Source organism: Protopterus annectens, chromosome 7.part1, assembly GCF_019279795.1.
Source record: "Protopterus annectens isolate FY-2018-M chromosome 7.part1, PAN1.0, whole genome shotgun sequence".
NCBI lineage: Eukaryota > Metazoa > Chordata > Ceratodontiformes > Protopteridae > Protopterus > Protopterus annectens.
The window spans coordinates 364,560,184-364,583,979 of record NC_056740.1 but is presented as its reverse complement, the minus strand read 5'-3'; the positions used below and the strand labels follow the sequence as shown (position 1 = coordinate 364,583,979).

Here is a 23,796-nt window from a genome sequence, read left to right as displayed (position 1 = left end):
AATCTGACATCTTGGAAGATCGGGAGGAGATCGAACGGGTCCGACTAGACTTCTCCACAGGCTCCGAAGGACTGGGGGACCGGCTCCGAATTGTCTCGATCAAAATCGGTGCCGAAGGAGACTACATTGTAATTTCTCTCGGTGCCAAAGAGGACTTCGGCGCCGAAGGGGAAGAGTCTGAGCAAACAACCCTCATCGGCTCCGAAATCAGCGGAGCCGATGAAGGTGACCCGCCTCTCGAAGCTCCAGCCATCGGCTCCGAAGCCAGAGGAGTCGAGGCTGGAGGCATCGAGGCAGACCGTTCCGCCCTCGGCTCCGAAGTCCGTGGAGCCGATGGAGAAGCCTGCCTAAATTTCTTAGTGGTTGGTTCCGACGGGCTGGTCGGAGCCGACGATTTCTTTTTCTTTGAGGAAGAAGAAGAGGAAAATAATGCCTCTTCAAAAGTAGGCTTGATAAGTCCTTTTAAAATCAATTTATTTTTCATCTCTTAGAGGACTCGAGAGGAAAAAGCGTGACACACACTACAAGACTCCTGAAGGTGTTTGGGTCCTAAACAGTACACGCATAGGGAGTGATCGTCCATTATGGACATTTTGTAATTGCATCTAGTGCATTTTTTAAACCTAGAGGGTCTGTGCTCTTTTGACATAATGCCAAACAGTTAGAAAAACACAGGAAAAAACTGAATAATCAGAACAAACTCACTTTACAGTAAAATAGAAGTTAACCAAAGGGTATTGGTCACACAACAGGAGGGCCAAGAACCCTCTAACTAAAAACGGGAACTTGATCACTTCACAAAACGCTACACAAAAAGGCTCACTCACGCACGAGGGGAAGGCCCCTCTAACTTAAACGGAAACCTTTCCCTGAAAAACAAATTTTTTACCACAAAAAAGTTCAGAAAACTCACTCATACACAACGATAGCCGTTAAAACAGCTTTTTGGTTAAGTTTAAGAAAATTCCTGACAGAAAATTCTAATAAAGAAAGCACTTAGCTCAGCCAAGCTCGAGACCACGTCTTTGCTTTGTAAGCGGCAAACGAGATCTGGGGAATTGGTGGTGGTGCATCCTGGGATATAGAATAGCTCAGCCAATTAGAGACTTCGCTCTATAGCATAGCGTGCCAAGTCGGAGCCGAGGATTGGCTCCGAACCCATCAGTACAGAATGTAGGCGAGATAGGATCACATAACATCATGCATTTTCTAAAGGATATGAAATCTGTAACTCAAATGTATGTCGTTATTTAATGACTTCAATCATCAGTGATTTGCCAGAAAATTTTATAAGGAACAGAACAAAAATATGAAGAAAAATCTAGACAGTCTGAAAATCTGGACATTTGAGAGGTATGCCTAGTGTAAGCAGGTCTGACAGGTGCTGCAAGACTGAGATGATGTATTCTTGAGTAGGGTTAGTGTCATTGCTGTGACACCAGGCAGAAAATGTTTTCCATTTTGCCAGGTATAATTTCCTGGTATTGAGCATTCTATTTTCTTAGAATGCAGAGCACCTGCTTAAAATTGGATGCAGCTTGAGTGGCTAGGTAGGTTGGAAGACAGACCCCTTGAACTGGCTGAGATCAATCTCCTGCAGCAGTGTGTAGAATCTTCCCTTACTGAGCATCAAGAGGAAGGAGAACCAGTGTTGTCTCGGGCCAGCTGGGGGCGACTAGGATCATGATGGGTCTGTCTGTCCTGATTTCTGTTGGTACCCTGGAGATCAGGGGCAAGGACGGGAATGCATACAGGGCCCACTTTGCCCACATGAAGGAGAATGCATCTCAAGCTCCTGTCTGTTGTGTTCTGGACCAGAACTTCTGCAGTTGTTTGCTGTGGAGAGAGGCCAACAGGTCAACTGAGCAGATCACACATTATATAATCAGATCCAAGAAGACCTCTCTTTTCACCATCCATTCACTGGGGTATAGAACATCCCTTCTTAGATAAACTGCTAGGGTATTGCTCTGGCCTGGAATATAAGGGGCTATAAGAATTAACCCTATCTCTTGGGCCACCCTCTAAATTTTTCTGGCAAGGCTGCACAGAAGACAAGACAACGTTCTCCCTTGTTTATGTACCAGATAACTGTGGCGACGTCTGCTCAGATTTGTAGTGTCCCGAAGACTAAGTTCTGTTGAAAGGCTTTTATGACCAGATAAACTGCTAGTAATGCTTTTTGATTTATATGCAGCTTCCTCTGCCATGAGGAACAAGGGCCCTGTTCCTTTAGGGGACCTAAGCGGGCTCTCCAAGTTATGCCTAAGCTGTCCATACTAATGGTCTTGTCTGCTTCTGGCAAAGTGAAATTTGTTAGTGAGCTCCTTTGTATGGTGTACTTCCACCACATAAGTTCCTTTTTCAGGCATGGAAAGAGGGGCAGCAGGGTGGGGTTGGAAGTTTGGAGGCATTTTCTTTCCTTTTAATCATTTGCAGCTTTGTAAATGGAATCATATGGCTGCATAATGCCAAGTACCCCTAGTCTCCTCAGGAATTTTCTTGCAGTGATGACCAGCTTTGGAAGCAGACCAATAAAGTACCCTGGCAAGAAAACAATCTTATCTTGGGGGTGGAAGGCTTTCTGTTAAACCAAGTCTATGGTGTTTTCCAGGGACAGGATCCCTGTTTGAGGTAAGTTTGAGATTTGTGAAGATTTAAGGTGAGACCTACCTTTTGAAAATAGTCTACAGTGATCTGTAAGGCGCCCAAGGTCTCTGAAATGAATCTTCCCTAAATGAGACAGTTGTCTATGTAGGGCTAAATGTGAAACCCTAGAGTTCTGCAATGTCCTATTAAAGGAGCTATGCATTTTGAGAAAACTCTAGGTGCAGCAGATATTCCAAACAGGAAAGCATAGGGTTCTGAATGGAGAGATAAGTCAGCAAGTAAAGGAGACTATTATTGCTGAAATTTAATTCATCCTCAATTCTTGGTGAGTACCTTCGCAAGGTGGACCCTGTTTTTCACAAAATCTCACCAAGACGACACCGATATACAGACTATTTATATAGCATATATCATAGACAGAAACAGGTTAAAAATTAAAAAAGACAGCTGGGTGCACAAGACCCAGGATAAAAAAGTGCCCAGTCCTGGTAAGCACACTGGTGCCAGGACTGGAACACATAACAGTGTTGAATACTCAAAATACAGAAACATTCCTACAATGGGGCTAGGCCAGGCCCAGGGGGAGGATGGCCCCCTGTTGTAGAAGAAGTAATAGTCAACAAAAGTCACAAAAACTGACAAGCCAAAGAAGAGGCATAAAGATGATGAAGTGGACTATTGAGGATAAGAAAGAAATTGTGTATTGTTACTACTGTGCAAAAAAGCCCAGAATTTCCAGTCACAAGATATACAAAATGATTAAGAAAGAAATTAGATGAAAGAAAAATACTTCCACAGGAAAAACTGTCAGAAACTTCAAATGAAAAATTATGTTCATTAATATAACAGATTTGTGAAAAAACATATATAAATCAAGAAACTTTGATCTGTTTGGAAAAAGAAGCTCCTGAGGTAGTGTGAAAATATAAGCAACAAAACTTAGAGATATTTAAAAATATAAAAAAGAAATATGGACATGGGAAAAAGAGAGATTTGATATGGTGCAATATTTATGCAAAGGAGAAAGCCAAATTAATCAATATAAAGAAGGCAGCCCCAAAGATATTCAGAGAGAAATACAGGCAAAGGCATCCAGATATGGACAATTTCACAATAAAAAAATAACATCACAAAGAGGGAAAGTAGAAAAAAAGATTAGTAAAGTAGAAGTTAAAAAAAAACAGAAGTTGAAGTTCTGGAGTGCCTGCGAAGTGAAGGATTTGGTGTAGAAGGTCTAACACAGGTTACATCACAGCATGATGGAGTGAGTTCCCAAAGTAAGGAGAAGGAATATCAGGAGACATCTGAAGAAGAAATATGGACATAGGGAAGAAAAAGAGATTTAATATGGTGTAATATTTATGCAAAGGAGAAAGATAACTAACCAATACAAAAAAAGTAGCACCAAAGATATTTGGAGAGAAATACAGGCAAAGGAATCCGGACATGGTAAACTTTACAATACAAAACATGAGACAAAGAAGAAAATCAGAACATTAGATTAGTAATGGAAAAGTTAAAGAAATATAAATTGAGGTTATGGAATTCCTGTGAAGTGAAGAATTCAGTGTAGAAAATCTAATTCAGAAAGCACCACAACAGGATGGAGCAATGGATATCCAAAGTAAGGGGAAACCAGTGGAACAGAAAGCAATTGGTTAGGTGCCTTATGAAGATATTTTGAAGCCTTCCACAAGAAACCAGTATAAACGTTTACTTGAAGCTAGACAACAAGGGAAGAAACAGGAAACTGTGGAAACTGATGCAGTCAATATGAGTAGTGATAGGCCAGTGAGTTCCCATATGACAAAGCAATGGATAGCACAGGATGAAATTGAAGAGAATGTGCCACAGGAAGATGCTATAGAACTTTCTATAGAATGCCCACAGGAAATGGAAAACAAGGGTTGTGCCATCAGTTTGGAAGAAAATGAGTTAAGAAAAGAATTGCTTGATTTAACAGACAGATATATTAAGATCAATGAAAAAACCCAAAAAGTCAGAAGTCTGATAAAACAAATGAACACAGTAATTAGGACTGTCCATAGAGATCCATACAATGTAACAGAAGTAAACAGGCTATATTACTGTGCTGCTAAATTAATAACTGATAAAGTTCTACCACAAGAATACAGGGTAGTGAGGGAAAGGAAGGGGAGAAATTGAATACCATCACGGAAGTACAGTATCAAATAGAGAAAACTATAAAGCAATTAAGACAAGAAGTGTCACTGTTAGACGACTATAGAAGAGAAAATAGATCAACAAAAATACTAAGAAAGATAGATGTGATAAAAGCAATGTGAAGTATAAGAACAGACCAGGATCTATCATGTACCATCGCAAACAACAAACTAAAATTTCAGCACAGGTAGAAACTTAGAAGATACGCAGATAAATACAAAGGAAAAGTACAAAATAAAAAAAAGGTTCTATAGAGAATTGGGAAACTTGGTAAAAGGAATTGAAAGATGGCCAAAAAAAAAAAAAAGAAGAAATAGATACATTTTGGAGAAGTATCTATGAAAATCCTGTGGAACATAAAGATGCTAAATGGATAGAAGAGGTAAAAGAACGAATAAGAAGTTTAGTGGTACTCAATATGAAATGGGATGAAGTAACAGCCAGAGAGATTGAAACAAAGTTAAGAAAAGCCGCTAAATGGAAAGCCCCAGGCCCAGATGCAGTACCTAACTTTTAGTTAAAAGTATTAACATCTTTGCAATGAGTAAGAACTATTTATATGTGCACCATGAATAGACACTAACCTGGCTAACAACAGGAAAAACAATGCTCCTACTAAAGAGTGAACCTGCAAGCTACTCTAAAAATTATAGACCAGTAACTTGCCTTCCAACGATGTATAAACTATACACAGGAATTGATGCTGACAGAGTTTATAATAATTTAGAAGAAAACTCAATTATGGCAGTAGAACAAAAGGGCAATAAAAGAAATTCATAATGAACAAAGGATCATTTGTTGTTAAATAAAGTCATAGTGGAGAACTGCGGAAGAATCTAAGTATGGCATAGATTGACTATAAAAAAGCATTTGCTAGTATCCCACATTCATGGATAAAAGTATGCTTAAAAATGTATAAGATCGACTGATCGACTACATTACAGTTACCATGAAACTGTGGCAGACCACTTTGCAATTAACCTATGATGAAAAAACAAATTATTATCCCAGGGATAAAAAATTCAAAGGGGGATAATTCCAGGGTGACTCTCTGTCACTGCTGCTATTCTGCCTTGCCATTAACCCATTAAGCAGTTTAACAGCTTAGGCCATGGTTATAATTTGGCTCTTAGAAAACAACAAAGTGTAAAGCCTTCTCATCTCCTCTTTGTGGATGATTTAAAACTGTATAGCGCATCAGATGAGGAACTGAAAGCATAACGGCAGATTGTTAAAACTTTTTTTTAAGAGGATATAAGAATGTCATCTGGTCTTGATAAAAGTGCAAAAGTAACCTTTAAAGCAGGAAACTTGCAGCACCAGGAAAACATCAGTTTGGGACAAGAATGTGATATAAATGAAGTTGAGCAAAAGGAAGTGTATAAATATTTGGGAATTGATGAAGGATCAACAATAAAACATGAATAAATGCAAATAAAACTTAGTAAGGAATACTTTAGAAGAATTAAATTAATCCTGAAAACAGTGTTGACATCTAGGAACAAAATCCAAACTATAAACCAATTTGCTCTTCCTGTCCTAACTTGCAGTTTTGGAGTGACTAACTGGCCCCAAAACGTTCTGGATAGATTAGATAGGAAAACAAGGACACTTCATGCTCACCAAATGATTTATAAAAATCAGTGTATACTAAGATTATACATTCCCAGTTCTGAAGGAGGGATGGACCTCCTTGAAATTGATTACATGTATAGATTTGCAATTGTGGGACTTCACACATATCTGCTGACCTCACAAGATCCAAGTTTTGAAACATAACGAGAATAAATCTAAGATGACCTCTGCTTAACCTAGCAGAAGCATACTGGCATCAACCAGGAATGGAAATCAAACCAGAAGTAGACAAAAATCAGGCAGCAACTGAATGTGCCAAAAAACAAAAGAAAGAATATAAGGTGAAGGACCAGATGAGAAGGCAAGAAATGTGGAAAATGCATAAATATAGTTGCAAGTATAGAAAACATCTGGAAGAACTTCATGTTGATCAGGAACAAATGCAGGAATGGTTAAGAAGAGGCAAATTCAAACCAAGAAATGAAAGGTTAATATTGGTGGCCCAAGATAGTGGGCTACGTACACGTTGGTTTACAAAGTCCATTGAACATGTGGGAGAAACAGACAAATGTAGGCTTTGTAAAACTGAATTGGAAACCGCCGTATAACTCGTTGCTGGTCGTGACATACTAATGGGAGAAGGACTGTATGCTGAAAGGCATAATAATGTGGCAAGGCTGCTGCACTGGGGATTATGCAACATTATGGTACTGAAGTGGCTAAAAAACACCCTTTACCAACAGTTCAAAAGATAGATGCTAGAAAACCAGACATAGTGGTCCATAAAAAGAATATAAAAGTAGCATTGATCATTGAAATTGTCACACCCAGTGACTACAGTGTGTTGCGTACAGAGAGACACAAAGTCAGAAAATATCAGGATCTGCAGGCAGAAATGGGAGCAATGTGTAAGAAAAATACCCAGACAGCCCCAATAGTAGTAGGAGCAACGGGTCTTATAAAAAATAATCTACAATCATATTTAGATATGTTAACATTCCATTTAACCCCATATGAATTGCAGGAGTCATTACTGGGCACATTGCGGGAGATGAGAAGAACACCTTTGGCTGATATCAAAGACTGAAACAATACTAATTTCATGAACTTTAATCGTACTATGACTTAGGAATGGTGTCCATTCCAGTCATGGTACTAGAAGCCCAAAAGATTTGGAGAAATTAAAATAAGGGAAAGCACAGAACTGGAAGTGGGAAACGGTTTCCACAAATCATAGGTACCTTTTGTGACTATCTGCTACTGGGACATGGAGGCAAGCATCCTTTAGGTCTATGGTAACCATGAAAGCATCTTGAAAAATCATTGCAGTAATTTCTGCAATATAAGCATTTTGAATTTTGGGATATTGAGGAACTTGTTTAGCTCCGAGAGGTTCAAGACATTTCTCAAAGACCCTTCTTTTCTTGGGACTAGAAAAAAATCCTTGAGTAGAACCCTTTTTTTTGTTCTGGAGGGACAGCCTGGATGGACCCTTGGTAAAGTAGCTCCCTGAGGACATGTGATAAGAGGCTTTATTGCTGTTTTGGTTGTTTTTGAATGCCTAAGATGAGTGGTATTTCTCTGAATTCAACATAGTACCTTTTCTCTAAGATGCTGAGTCGTCGCTGGTTCTTTGCAATGGATTTCCACTGGTTTAGGAAGGAGAAGAGTCTTCCTGTTAGAGGTTTGGAAGGGATGGGAAGGAGTAAGGAAGGGTGTGGTAGAACAGTCACAACTGCTCTCAGTGCTAGGTGGGTTCTTTGGATTTCCACTGGCTTGGAAGGGATGGCACATGGAGGTAAGCATCCTTACCCTTTGTGAGCATTCAATTTGGCATCTCCTAGGAGGCCTCTCCTTGTCTTGTCTAGGTGGGAAGGCCAAGGTTTTGAAGGGTAATTCCTACTGTACGCCGGGAGTCAGAGAAAGGTAAAATTCTTTCACAGTTTTAATTTGCTTTCCTTTTTTGTCCAGTTTCTCAAAAAATTGTTCAGCTGGAGGACCAAAAAGGAATTCCTTGTTTAATAGGGCATCTAGCAGCTCAGCCTTTACATGATCTTACAGGGGCTAAGTCCTGAGCAATGCATGTCTGTAAATAACAGAACCTGAGGCAGCTGCTTTGCAAGAAGCATATAAGGCATCATTGCCACTTTTTATAGAGTGTTTGGAGACTTGTAAATTTCTCTGGTTATCTTCTGGACTTTCTTGGATAAGGTTCTATCCACAACAGAGTCTACTTTAGCTAGCATTTCGTCTTGCAGAGATTCATGGTATCTTAGTATATGGAATTGACAATTCAAAGCTCTTATTGCCACAGCATGGAAGAGGCACAGGCTTTCTTCTCAAATCTGTCTAGTAATCTTCTTTCTCTGTGATTAGGCATGTGATGTCTTGCTGGTCCTTTACTTCTACCCTTTGTGGTTTCACTGGAGACAACAGTAGGCTCAGCCTTCAGATTTTTTTACAGAGGTGTTTGAGTTTCACGCAGTCTGTAAAACCTGTCTGATTTCCTAAGAACAGGGGGTAGAAAAAGTCAAGTGTAGAGCTACGTCTTTGAAGACATTGTCCAATACAATATGGACTGGAAGAATATCCAGTGGTCTGGGTGAAAGTAAACTTAGCAGTTCCCTGTAGTGGGTCTGGGACGGGGAGAACTGCTTATTTTCCCAAATGGAAGCCTCCTTCATTCTATGTAAGGCATCCCCAAAGGAAACTTCCTGGGAGGGGGGCTGAGGTGACCAGTGTGGGTCACTGAGTCTGTTTGCGGTGGTAAGTGGTCAGAGTAAGGCAATTCCTTCACATCCTCAGAGCTAGATGAATCTTCCTGTTCCTGAACAGCTACTTCCCTGCTCCTTTTAGATGGTGGGGCCTCTGAGGTGGAAGACTAAGAGGACTCTCTAGATTAAACTTCTGTGCTATTTTAATGAGGTCTTGGACTTTGGTCTGAGAAGAGGTGGCAGAGGTGATGGCAAAGCAAATGAAGCAATTCACTTCAGTTTGGTTGTCCATTTTAAAGGGGTGGTCCAAGGTTGTGGTTGTCTGACCCCAGCTTTGGCTGTGACTTTGATAGTCAGGGAAGACAGTCTCCCATGATAGTTTCTGATATCCACACTGTGTCTATGGCCAGCAGAGTGACCTCAGACTTGACAAACACATAAGCCATGGTGGCATTTGAAGGTAAGCCAGAATCATGGCAGCCTCCCAAGGGGGTCTTGCCACAGGGTTCGGGCATAGGAGTCACCAGATCAGGGGGCTGCAAAGTAGTCTCACCTAGGTTGTCGGTAAACCAGGGAAGTGCAAGTGTGACTCACTTAGGTCAGTCTACTTCAGAGTGGCAGTTGGAGCTTTTTCAGAAATATCAGTGTCCTTTGCCTTTTTGTCTTTCTATTTCTTTGGAATGATGCTAGTGGATGCCAAGGTCTGCAGAGGTCCTGAAGTAGCAGTGGATTGTGACATCACTAAAGAAGGTGAAGAGGACTCTATATGGACATGGCATGTACCTCAGCCCTACATTTGAGAGTTTTCACATGGAATTTTGCACAATCAGGACAGTTAGAGATTCTGTGCTGAGGCCCCAAGCAGAACAGACAAAATGAGTTAAAATCTTTAGGTGGGATTTTCTTTCCAAATTTTTAGCAAGCAATCATTTACTTTTCTGAATATTAAATTAAAAGAAATATTTCCCCAATGGGGTACTTATATGACTGGAAGGAGAAGAAGTTTCTCTGGAAACATCTGCCAACCAATGGACTGCAACCATACTGAACGCACATGAAGCACATTAGACAGCATGGCTAGTAAGAAATGAAGATGGTGCTGATGGATGCCCTTCTTATACCCTGACATCCAGATTGTCCATCTACAGACAGGCATCAGCTAGGGATGATACAGAGAGACTGGAAATTGGGCCAGTTGAGGGCTTCTGCAGGGCAGGAAGACCCAAAAATTAGTACTGCAACACTGACTAAGAAGAACATGTACCGTTCTTTTCTGCCAAATGTTTCAGCTTCACACACTATGTACAACCAGCAATAAAAGTTTTTCTAGGGAAGTGTTGCATATTCAGGTTCCTAATAAATATGTGGTCTAGGAAAGCAAACAAAAAAAAACCTTGTCAAAGTCAAATATGAATATATAATAATGTCCTTCTGATTCACTGAGGTCATACTTCAGCTGTTAACATGATCTTGATTTAAACAACTTTCGTACTTATGAACGCATTTCAACTCACTCCAGCAGATATAAATACGGGCTTCTGCAGCAGTGGTAACACACTGAAACCCTTTGCATCAAAGACATCATTAGCATTCTGCTGAGAGCACCACCATGAATAAATGATGTAATTAACTGTTAGACAGGCACGCTGTGGTTATGAAATCTAAAGCATCACTGTTCTACCTTCAAATGAACAAAGGAAGAAACATTCCTATTTTGCATAATTCAGTGTTACTCTCTAGCTGCATAGTAAAAATACATACTGTAAGATTTCATGGACAGTTCATTTATAAATCATAAAAATGTAAAGCCATTACTCACCAAAATCCTTCAATGGTTCTATGACTTCCCAGTTTGGTTCTGAACGAAAAAACATTGAAACCTGTTGCAAAGCTATTTCTGGAAAAAATGGGAGAAGAGGTCAAGAAAGAATATGGCTAAAAAATGTAAACATTTTTCATGTCATGCAATGATAAGTTCCTGTACAAGAAATTAACATTTCTATATTTACTTATTTGCTAACAAGGTAAGGATGCCAATCTCAGGGTATAATTATCAAACAAAACCCTGTACAGCAAGGTACAATAATCAGTTAAACATAACACCAATGTGATTGGAGACTGTGCAAACCAGGAAGCAAAAGTATACAAGTTTTGCACCCAAGTTAAAATCCTCATTACACTAAATGTAACTACTGCAACATTTGTTTTACAGCTGCATAACTTTGAAGCATATACTGCAGAAATAATTTAATTAAAAATGCTTTCTGAAACTGCAGTATTCAGTACAGCTGCTTCCGTGAGGTAACATGGAACATACTACAAAAATACAGCAGAAAGTACAGTTGTGTAAGTAAACTTACTCTAACAACGGACATCTCAATGGTCACTGCTGCAGTAGCCTTAGCTACAGCTGTTACATCTTGCTTAGGATAGAACAGCAAGCCAGCCACCAAAGCAAATTTTGTGTACTGAAACAGTTAACCAGTCTCAACAAAGGTAAATAAAATGAGTAGTTTGGGTGCCAAGCCCTTCAGAGCTTTCGTGCCAACTGAGGGATGGAGGCTGTAGCTTTGAAAAGGTAAATGGTAGGAAACTAAAAGGAATGTCTTCACACTGACAATAAAAAACATACAATAATAAGGGGGACAGAGGGAGGGAGTGGGTACTCCATTAATGACCAATCAAACATCTACACAACTGTATTTCGTTCATTATTTGATTATTGTTGCAGTAGCCATAGCTGTATGGGTAGACTACTAAGCTTATACTAACTGAGAGGAGGAAGGACGAGGGTCAGGAGTCCGTGGAGAATGTCTGCCCTAGACCTGGAAAAGGAACCTAGTTTGCAGTGCTTTCTGAAGGTATGGACACATGACCAAGCTACTGCTTCTAAAATACTTCTGTGGCTTTTTGGAAAAGGTTAGATTATAGATAGCCTCATAGGGTGAGCCTTGACCCTGCTTGGATTGCTTTACTGTGGTCAGTAATAGGTAATACCATGAGACAATCATTTCGAGATAGTCTGCTTTGTTACAAGTTGTTCTTGCTTTCATAAGGAATGAATAATTGATCAGAGTTTCTAAAAGTTTTAGTTCTGCCATGATATCAGAGCTGTCTGTGACATCCAGAGCATGGATGACCTTTTCTCCCTCATTTAAAGCTCTGGAAAGAAAACAGGTAGGTTCATAGCTTGGCTCAAAGTAAAGTCAGATATAATTACAGGCATAAAGGAAAATTTTGATTTTGAAGAATTTATTTATTTTATTTATTTATTTTACATTTGTTGACCGGGATAGTCCAACTGGATATATGTCCATTTTGAGCACAGGCCCGGGGAGAAAAGATCCAAAAGCAAGTACAACACTTCCATAGCAATTAAATTATAACATTTAAGAGATACAATTATTATCAGACATAAGTAAAAACATTTTAAAAACAGATCCAATTTTTTTTTTTACATATATAGGTTGTGTACTTTTTCAGTAGAACAGACAGAGAAGGATCAAAGCAACAGAAGGTTTATTAATATATTGGTTCCACGGGAACAGAGTTTCTTTCATAGAATACATAGAGATAAAACAAAGGAGGTCAGGCAAGAGGTGATAGTATCAGTCCGGATTGGTGCAATAGTATCAGTCTGGATTGGTGCAATAGTATCAGTCTGGATTGGTGCAAGGGCATAGCCATTGTGATTTTAGGAAGATTCTTAGTTGCTTCTTGAAAAGTGGGGTGAATGAAAGGGATGTTAGTTCACTTGGACGTTTGTTCCAAGTGTTACCAACAGAGTTAGTAAACAGGCAATCCCCAAATTTGTTGTTGAATTTTAAGGTGGATACTAGTACCCTATTGGCTGATCGTAGGGTTGTAAGGTTTTTATATGGGCTGATAAGGTTACAGAGTATGGGAGTATTTGTGGGGTGATGCATGATCTTATGAATGATAGTAAGTTGCTGGATAAGAAGCTGACTTTGCAATTCCAGCCATACTAGTATTTTAAGATTTTGGCAGTGATGGGTTCTAAATGGGGCACCAGTGGCAAATCTGGCTATGCTGTTATAAGATGTTGCCAATTTATTGATACTGCTTTTGGAGAGGTTTGTAAAAATTGGGGAGGCATAGAGAAGGGTGGAGATTAAGTGAGTTTGGGTAATAATAGTCCTTGCTGAAGCTGTGAGAAAGGGTTTAAGTCTATAAAGGAAATCAAGTTTTCTATTAACTGATTTAATAGATGGGTTTATGTGTGTCAAAGCTGAGATTATGATCAATTGTTACACCTAAAAGTTTGGCGGTCATGTCCGGAGCTATTTCAGTACCATTATTAGATACAATTGTGAAGTTAATAGCAGGGGACTTCTGAGTGGGAGTGAACAGCAGTAGTTTGTTTTTTTTAGGGTTAAGTAGAAGACAGCGTTGATGGAACCAGTTTTCAACTAAGGTAAATACTTTTTGGGTATTGGTTTGAAGTTCTGCGGGCGAGGAGGCATTACATATTAATGTTGAGTCATCTGCATATTGTATACAGGTGGGTGGTTTGTGGAAGGGATGTTTTCAGATCATTAATGAAAATAGTAAAAAGAGTAGAGGTCCCAGAATAGAGCCTTGTGGGACTCCCAAGAGAGATAAGGAGCTGAGTGGATAATTTGTCCCAGAGGACTGCTTGCTGTCTATTTCCTAGGTAGGACTTAAACCACTTGACTGTCTGGGTGACTAATGACAGGGATTTAAGTATATCTAACAATAGCTGGTGATTCACCATGTCAAACGCCTTAGAGAGGTCAATAAAGAGGGCTGAGGACAGTAAGTTATTGTTACGGTTTTTATTAATGTATTCTGAAAAGGATAGGAGTGCTGCTGTTGTACTGTGAAATGGCCTAAAGCCATGCTGGCTATCTGATAGTAGGTGGTTTTGAAGGAGATGATCAAGTAGTTGACAATGAATATATCTCTCCATGATTTTTGAAACATTATCTCTGAGGAAGAGAGAGACAATACTGGCCTACCATAAGAGCTTACAACTCAGATAATCTTTTGCAGAAGTCAGAGTAATCAGCAAAACTATTTTCCATTTTAAGAACTTCAAATCAGCCTGACGAGTTGGTTCAAAAGGAGCAAGAGTATGTTTTTCTAAGATAGATATAAGATGCCAAGGAGCAGCCAACTTTTTTTTTTTTTTTTATAATAGGCTTAGTATGCAAAACCCTTTTCAAAAAATGCTGACATAGTAATGAATTAAAAGGAAAGGATCAGTGGGCAGACACTAACACTGTTAACAAATTAATCTGATACAGGAGTAAGAGAGGTAGTGGATAATAAGTTACATAAATCTTGCAGAACCAGAAGAATACTACCCTTAAAAGGATCCTGGTACTTGTCTTGTCACCAAGCAGAAAATTGTTTCCATTTGCTAATATAGTTTCCTAACAGCAGGTTTTCTTGTCTCCTTTAATACCTGCTGCACATCCTCAAAAAGTAGGGTCTGAAAAGGTATTGAGACTATCATCCAGGTAGTGAGGTAAAATTATTTTGAGTTGAGATGTATCGAGCATCCCATGTCCTGCTTGAGTAGGCAGAGTCTCAGGTCTGTAAGGAAGGCTGTGGTTACTGCTCATGGCCATTTCCAAAAGAAGGAAGAACCACTGTTGCCTGAGCCAGAAGGGAGTCATCATAATGATATTCTTAGAGTTCTTCTGTATTTTTACAAAGGAAAAGGTGGAAAAGCATACAGGAGTATTCCTATCCAAGTCAAAGGGAATGCATCTGTTTTCCATGCCTTTTGCATGGAGTCCTGCTGTAGAATTTTGCCAACTGATTGTTGTAAATAAAGGCAAATAGATCTACCTGAGATGTTACCCATAGCTGGATCAATTCCTGAAAGACCACCTGATTTTGATTCCATTTATGAGGGTCTGTCCTGGTCCTGCTTAGCTTGTCTGCACAAAACTTTGCTCTGACAGAATCTAAGATGACTGCAGAGAGAGAGCTAGAGAGAGAGAGAGAGTGCTGAAAAGCTACATCCCAGGCTATCATGGCTACTGTGCACATGGCATAAGATGTGGTTCCCACGATGGTCTATGTACCATATTACTGTGGTGTTGTCTGTAATCACTTCTTGGATCCAAAGATGATTGAAAGAGGTGAGAGCACTTATTACTGCCTAAATCTATTTCACACTTATATGCTTTGGCCTATCTTTTCTGCTACCGTGCACTTTTACTCCCATAGACACTGCATCCCAAGCAAAGTCTGAGCAGTCTGTAGTTACAGACTGTGTTACAGACGGAATTGAAAATATGAGACTGTGATTCAGACAAACTGGTGTCTCCACCAAAGGAGTTCCCTTTCATAATTCCCAAACCAGGAATCTGAAATGTCAGGGGATGCTGAGGTTGGGGACCATAGTGATTTTAGGTACCAGTGAATTTTTTTCTCATGTGGAGTATGGCTACATGAATTCTAGTATCCTGAAAAATTCCCTTACTGAGGTCTTGGTTTGAGTGAGAAAAAAACTCAGGAAAAGATCTTGATATAAATCTACTTTTTCCTGTGGATGAAAAGCTCTTTGAACTGAGGTATCTAGCAGACACCCCAGGAAAACAAATCTGCAAAAAGGAGTCATACAAGACATCTGGATGCTCTCCTGAAACCCTAGTATATGCAAGAGACCACTCACCCAGGGAGAGATTCCTGACGCATCAAAAAAGACTCTGCTATGATAAGCACATTGTCAAAATAAGATAAAATGAGAATGCCTTGCAGGTTGTAGTAAGCCATCACTGGATATAGACACTTGTAAACACCCTTGGAGCAGTGGATAACCCATAGGGTAATGCAGAGAACTGAAAGTGTGACCAAGACAACTGAAAACCTTAAGAAGCATTTGAAATCTTGGACTGCAGGAATGTGACAGCTGTCTTTTAAATCTAGGGTTACTAAAAGACATAAATGGGGCATGGCAGGTAACCGATCATAAAGGGATAACGTTTAGGACTTTGGAGCCTTCAAAAACTGGTTTAGAATAGAAAGATCTAGGATTAGACTTCACGAGGCTTCTTTCTTTGGCAACAGAAACACTACTGAATAAACACCTTCTTTTCAAGGAACAAGGACAGCTTCTATCACCCCAAGTTAGGAGAAGTATAATGACAGGAGGGGAAAGCAAGTTTGATCTAGCAGATGAACAGGAATTCTCTGAAAAGAAGAGAGCGATTCCCACTGCTATCTGTATCCCTAATGAATAACCCTCCAATCCAATTTACCTGAATCTACTTTGTCAAAGACAGAAATGAAGGGCCAGATTTTTGAGAAGAATTAGAAACTTGTCTGGAGGGGTCTACAGTTAATAATTCTGATTTGTTACACTGTGTTTCTGGTGGGCTCCTTTATTTTTGGATTCCCTTTGCCATTAGGTTCATATATAGATACTAGGCTATTGGCCCTAGGGCCTACACAAGCCTAGCAAAACAGTACCCTGGCTTTTGCCACCCAAGAAAATTATTTTCCTGTGCCGTTGTCAAGCAGAGCCACAGAATTTCCCATCTCCCATCCAATCATCAAGATTTTTCTTGAAGAGTGCTAATTAGGAGCTTTGTTTGATATAGATAGGTAGTTTGTTCCAGAGTATGGGAAGTCTCTGAGATAGGAATCTCTCCCTCCAGCATGGTCTGTTTATTATGGAGACAAGGTTTAGGTCCTAGAGCGTGTAGCTCGGAGGGATTGGGATTTCTTTACGTGGAGCATGTCCAACAGCTCTGGGTTTGACATAGCTTTGTATGTTAGGCAGAGATCGCGTCTGAGTAGGCGATATGCGAATGAGTAAAGCTGGAGTTTTTTGAGACTGTCTGCGTAGGGCATTTGTTTGAAGCCAGTAATCCTCTTTGTGAGGTATTTCTGTGGCCTTTCCAGTTGTTGCAGATGTCTTGTGAGGTACATAACAAAAGGGGTGTTGTACTCTATAATGGGTCTAATGAGTGATGAGTAGAGGGGAACAATGACCTCTTTTCCTGGATGAGAAACCTTTTGTGATAAGGTGTGCCACGTAGAAGGATTTCCTGACTACTGTGGCAATGTGATTATCAAAGGAGAGACTACTGTCCACCTGTATCCCAAGGTCTCATCACACTTTCGGTGTTAAGTAGACTACCGCCTATGTGGTAGTTCATGGGTAAATAGTTTTTACCAAAAGGGATGACAATGCACTTCTTGGCATTGAGCTTGAGGCCATGGCTTTGACACCAGGCATCTGTCTCAGTGAGGCCCTTTAGTAGGATGTCCACATCGTTAGGAGATTTGATTACGGCTCCTAGTTTGCAGTCATCTGCAAACTTTGTTAGCCAAAGACCTTCTGTGTTAGCCTGTACTTCAGAGAGGACCCAGGACTGAACCCTGTGGTACTCCACTTATCAGTGGTCTGAAGTTGGATTTAGAGTCTGCTACTTTCACAGTGTGGGTTCGGTCAGTGAGCCAGTTGGCAACCCATCTTGTGACATAGGGATTTATTCCTAGTTTAGTGAGTTTGTCCAGAGTGGGGGATGGTGTCGAAAGCCTTGGTGAGATCTAGATAGGCTGTGTGTACCACCTTACCCTAACATCTACAGCTTTGTTGACCGCTTCAAAGAAGTCTATCAGGTTTAGGAGACATGATCTGCCTTTTACAAACCCGAACTGGGTAGGGTCCAGAGTTTGGAGATTACCAATGTCATTGTTTATAAGTTCCATTATGATACACTCCATAGCCTTGCAGACCAGGCTCGTCAAGCTAATGGGGTGGTAGTTCCCGGGGTCCATGGTGGCTCCCCCTTTGTGGAGTGAGATAACTGTTGCTGTGCACCATCCAGTGGGTACAAAGCCTGAGGTGAGGCTATGATTGAACATGGTACTTAGGTGGGGTGCCACTTTGTTCTGTAGTTCATGTAGAATGCAGCCTGGGATGTTGTCAGGTCCCATGGATGCTGTGTTCTTGGCTTTGGAGAGTGTGTTTTTTACCTGTGTAGCCATGACTACAGGTAGTTTGCATTCTTCCGGTATAGAGATGGGCCCTTTAAGGGATGAGAGAGGGGTAAAGTTAGCACTGAACCTATCTGCCAGGATGTTGGCAATATCAGTTGGTTCTGTATATTTAGTGCCACTGTGCTGTAACTCAGAGCAGATCTGAGTGTTGCCATTGAGACTCTTGACATAGCTATAGAATGCTTTGTGGTTGTCTTTAGAATCAGTGGCGATTTTGTTTTCGTAACTAGCTTTGAAGGATTTTATGAGGGATCTCAGCTTCTTACTGAGGCTGACCACGGAGTTCTTCCAATCATGGGATTTTACTCTTTTTTGCAACAGTTTCTTTCTTCTGTTGTAGAGTTTGTTTATAGCATGGGACCACCAGATTGGCTTCCTTTTTTTGGAGGATAGCATCTTGGTTCTGTTAGGGATTGCACAATCCATGCACTCGTGTAAGTGCTTATTAAAGTGCAAATGTATAGGATTCAGCAGTCGTATCTCTATTGTCCATCAGCATGGGTGTCGTGAAGTTTGCCACTTCTGTCTTAAGAAGCATGAAGTTGGCTTTGGAGAAATGTTTTATGTGGTTTCCCTAATGGGGGTGGGGCTGGGATGTTTATGTCTAGGGTGATTTGCTTGTGGTTGGATCTGACCAACGAGGAACTGACCTCTGGTGTGGAACACTGGTTGCCCATGTTGGTAATGACCATGTCTAGGATATTGCTGCCCCTGGTGGGGGTGTGGATAAGTTGATCCAAGGCACTGGAATTTATAAATTCCAGAAAACGTTGAGCACAAGAATTTGTACAGGAGTAATTTTCCCAGTTAATGGTGGGGTAGTTGAGAGATCGCCCATGATTAGGGTGTTAGGTTGTACCCTAATATTTTCCAGTGTATCAAGAAATGAGGAGTGGGAATCAATTTTTAAGTCTGCTGGTCAGTAGTTAGCTATATCTGCTTTTCATAAAATATTGCAGAGAGAGCTGTAAAAACCTTGACAAATTTGAAGATAGAAGGCTGAACAATCTGAGAAACTCCCTGAATCAGCTTCACTCTTTCATCATACTTTTAAGGACCTCTGCAGCAGATGGCTCAAATGCAACCTTTCTATCTAAGGGAGAATTCAAAATTTCAGTTTTTACATCCTCAGAAAGGTTTTGAGTGGGCAACCTAGCAAACCTCTTAACAGTTTCAGTAGCAGCAGCTCTGGAGGTGGCATCAGCTGAATCATAAGCAAACTTCAAAGAATATTTAGTCACGACACAGAAGCAATAAGATTACACAACCATGATTTTTCCCCAGACAAGGGAAACAATGGTGTAATGTTCTTCATATTCTCAAAGTAATCATTAATTTTAACATGCTAGCTTGACAATTAAGAATTCTAAAAATAAGGGTTGCAGAAGAACACAGCTTTTTCTAAATCTTACAAAAGGCTTTCCCATCCTTTTTTTTTTGGGGGGGGGTGTTAGCATATACTACATGTATAGCAGCAGCTGGATTAACCAATGAAATCACTGTTGGCTCTGATCTGGGATTAGGAAAAGACTGATGAACTTTATACAATCTTATCTGCATTCTTATGGGCAGCAGGCTGGCTATCGAGCAAGTTATAAGCAGTAATAAATATATCCTCCAGTGCTGGAAGATCAGGAGGAACTGGTGTAGGTTCAGAAAATCCAGACGCAATAAATCATACTATTTCTTTATGGCAGTGGAAGATCATTATGATTTTACAGAAATAACTGATACAGTCTGGTTATGGTTTCACAATAAGAAAAACCTTTCAAAGGACTAACAGAACAAACACCTTCCTCAGACTCAGAATCAGAAACCTGAGGAGAGAAAACAGAAGTTGCCCCTTCACAGTAATTTTCCTGTTCAATGTCCTGAACAGCCACAAACAATAAAACATTCCTTTTTCTCTTACCAGTAACACCACAACCGGTAGGGTCAAGAGCCTAATCTAAGCCCTGCACTAAGCACAATAAAATCACTCCTGTACAAAGTAACTGATACAAGCAGAGAGAGAAGTCTTCCAACTTTTTGATTCTGACAGGAATTTCTAAACACGTAGACCTACTTTTTTCAGCAAAACTTCCCTAGGGATAGGTATCCCAGTCTGGCTAAGCAGAGACATATTCACTGCACTGTCTTTAAAGGCCAACAAGAATAATTCTCCCTTCCTCATCAAGGGCACTACAACACTTGCAGAGGACGTGTCTAATTCCCATTACATGGTGGATGCAGAGAATACACCAGAGGAGCAAAGAAAAAAGATGACTTGTCTGAAGAACCAGAAATAGCCACATCAATCATGTATCTGAGGACGAGGCAATTAAGCAGCCTGCTGATGGGGCAAATGCTGCTTGGAATTTTTTTTTTTTTTTTTGTGCCTAGACGTATGAATCAATGAACCGGCAGCTTGTTCCATGGTGAAGCTACAAAAAAATGGCTAAAACCTAGGGAAGCCTGGAAGGAGTAGTTGCTGAAACAGTTAACTATTTAAAACACTAATTTTTCCACAAAAAAAAGAACAGTAGTTTAAACACTTCCCTAGTCCCCAAACGTAATTTAACATAACTTTTAGACAGAAAAAAATTTGTTTTAAAAACCTTTTTCCTCAAAAGTTGAAAGTAATGCTCCTAGAGAAAAAATGCTAAGTCATGTGACAGTTTATAATTACATTTTTTTCTACCTTAAAAGTGATACTTTTACAGAAAGTTAGTTTTCTGTTAATAAGTAAGATGTGGAAGTGAAATGATCTGCACAGCAATAGAGAAACATTAACAGACTGTCGATTCTTGAAAGCCCGCAAGAGGAGTGCACCTCTATGGCAGGAGATCTCTGAAGGGCTTGGCACCCAAACTACTCTCTCTCTCCAGCACTTTTCAAACAGGATAACAGTTTAGGCAAATTGAAGGCACCTTTAATCTTCAGAAGCTGGTTAGCTGCTACATCCTTAGCAGGATATAACCCATATAGCTAAGGATACTAAAGCAGTGATATAATTATGATCATCAAATACCCATTTTGTACACTTGCATGTATGTGCATGGTTTCATACCAACAATCAGGAAGAATTGTAAAATAAAACAGTAATAAATTATCTGCCCTATTTTGTTAGGTTTGTGCAGCCTGTCATAAAAACAGAAATGTCAGCAAAATCATAAAGCACAATGCTCTCTTGTTAAGCTAAATGAACAGCAAAAAGACCCAAGTTAGAAAACAGGTCTACATTCAGTTATGAAAGGGAAAGAAGTGATGGTCTAAGATAGCAGCTGAATCCCTGCAACAAACAGTGCAAATTTTTTATATCTTTTTCAACCTGGAAAATATCACTATACTTACTCAGCACTACTTTAAGATGCTTAGTACAAAAACTTGTCTAGGAAAAATCTCCAAAACAGCAAAACTAAATGACTTCAAAGATGGTTGCACATTGAGTAACAGCTTAATTCTATTTCTCCTGGTGTGAAAACAGAAACTTAAAGACAGACAGTGGACTTCTATTTCTGGGTAAATTTCAGCAACTGGCTAGTAAGCACACTGCCTGCATGCCAGGAAAAAAGAAATACAGAGGACTTGAAAGAAAATCAAGTGGAGAAAAAACATTGACTGGAAAAAGTACTGCAGCTGTTCAGCAAAAAGCACTGCAAGCCCCAGACATGCCTTCCAGTAACTTAGAGGAATGTATAAGACAACTGTGCACAGACCTGATTAAATTAAACAAAACACTGATGAAGAACATCAACTCAAACAAAAGGCTGGAAAAAATGGTAGAAGCTTTAAAGAGATATTCAGACGAGGTGATAAAACTGCAAAGATCAGAGGTCAAAATGAAGAAAAGGCTGGCTGAAAATGAGACTGCTCAAGAAGAGATGTTTCAGAAATAACAGAATTAGAGGACAGACCATGTAGGGAAAATCTGAGATGTTCTGCTGTACCAGAGAAGCTGGAAGGAATAGACAATTTTATGGAAGCACAAATAAGCAACTGGACTGGTATTCCAGAGCAGGAGTTAACTGAAAAGGCACATCATGTGTATGCTCCAAACTTGGCTATGAGAAAGCAACCTAAACCTTTAACAGTAAAGATGCAATCCTACCAACAGAAGGAGGTGATTCTGACAAAACTGGGGCAGAAGGACAAACTGCTAAAAGTGGGAGATAGCAGTGTTTGTGGAGAATGGTTACTCACTATACACCAGACAGATGAGGAGTAAATTTATTCCACTATTCAGGGAATGTCAAGAAGGCATGAGATTCAAACTGCTGTACTCTGCTATCCTCAAAATATTATTCCCTGGATGGACAAAATCATTTTTGATGAAGTACATGCTGAGGAGTAAATACAAACGTTTGTCCAACAAAAAGTGAGCTGTGAAACAGGAGGTGATTCTACTTCTTTTTCTTCTGGTAATTAAGACCACAGAGAGACTGCGCCATTGAAGCCTTCTACAATGTTTCAATGGAAAATGCTTGAGAGAAGGAAAAAAAGCACATCAGTCAACTAAAAGAATTGAGAGTACTTTGGAAATTAAACAGAAACAGGATTTGGGAGATGGAGATTAACACAAATAAAACCAGTAACTTGGAAACTGATAAATGTGGGATTACAAAGCAATAATTACATTTGTGAAACATGACAGAACAAGAAAATCTGGAAATATTTTACTTTTTTGGATTTTTGTTAAACTTGTACGAGACTCTAAAGCATATGCCCTATTTCATGTCATTAATGTTTGGAAAAATACTTAGGAGGGGGAAAGAGGAGAGAGAAAGTTAACTGTAACTAAAACATTTTTTTTCTTGATGGTACTATTTTTTTAGTGCATGACTTCATTTGTATGCTATAAAGTAAAGCCTTCTCAGTTTTTTTAAGTGTAATGGGGATAACAACAGGTGCTCCTATTTTTTTTCTTCACTCTTCTCTCTTTCTTCTTGTTCAGTTTTAAGAAATGTAGGCACTGTAATGTAAAAAAAGGAAAAGTCTGGTTAAAAGAGCATGTTAAAAGAAACATTTGTGTGAACAACTGGATTAAGGCCCTTAGCTTAATCTAGTAACAAGTTTTACGACATAGCAAATAAATGAAAAGAATACTGAATATTATAAGGCTTTTTTCTAGCAAATAAATGTATGCTTAATAGCAATTTTGTATTAGGTCCTCATGTCTCCAGCAGACAACCTGATAAAGAGAAATGGTTAGGAGATAAAGTTCTCTGAAAGAATTTGAATGTTTATCAGCTGGGAGAGCTATAAAGATAAGACAAAACTAAACAGCACTTAGTAAAAAGCACAGGCTGCACCATGCGTCTTAGCATGGATAACCTTAACCTTTCATTTAGGTTAACTTAAGTCTATGACTGTGGCTGTCAGTTTGGAACATTTATTTCAATTAGGAGGGAAAACTTCAATAATTAAAGATGTACACAGTTTTGTATGTTATTAACTTAATATGTTTTAGGGGGTATTGGGGGTGTGCTTGTTTTTTGTTTGAGGGCTTTTAATAATACAAAAAGTTTTGTAAGACGTGACATAGGCTCAAATGAGTATTACAAGAAAAAAATATAAAAGATCAACCTGCCAAACATTATATGTACATAACACAAAAGCTGGAAATAAACATTTAACAAAAAAGTTATTATACATAAAGGTGGGAATAATTTTTTAATACAGTGATTCTTTTTGTAATGTCTTTAAAAGTCAATGGTCCCACAGATAA

General features: G+C 39.5%; 1 protein-coding gene across 5 annotated transcripts in view; it reads right to left on the bottom strand.

Moving 5' to 3' along the window:
- The window catches only part of PXK (PX domain containing serine/threonine kinase like), a 1,650,359-nt gene that overhangs the window by 1,215,205 nt on the left and 411,358 nt on the right, over nucleotides 1-23,796 (bottom strand). For all 5 annotated transcript variants that reach the window (XM_044078801.1, XM_044078798.1, XM_044078800.1 and 2 more), the window contains exon 5: nucleotides 10,903-10,980. In XM_044078801.1, coding sequence (XP_043934736.1) covers nucleotides 10,903-10,980 — 78 coding nt within the window. The remainder of the gene's footprint in view (nucleotides 1-10,902; nucleotides 10,981-23,796) is intronic.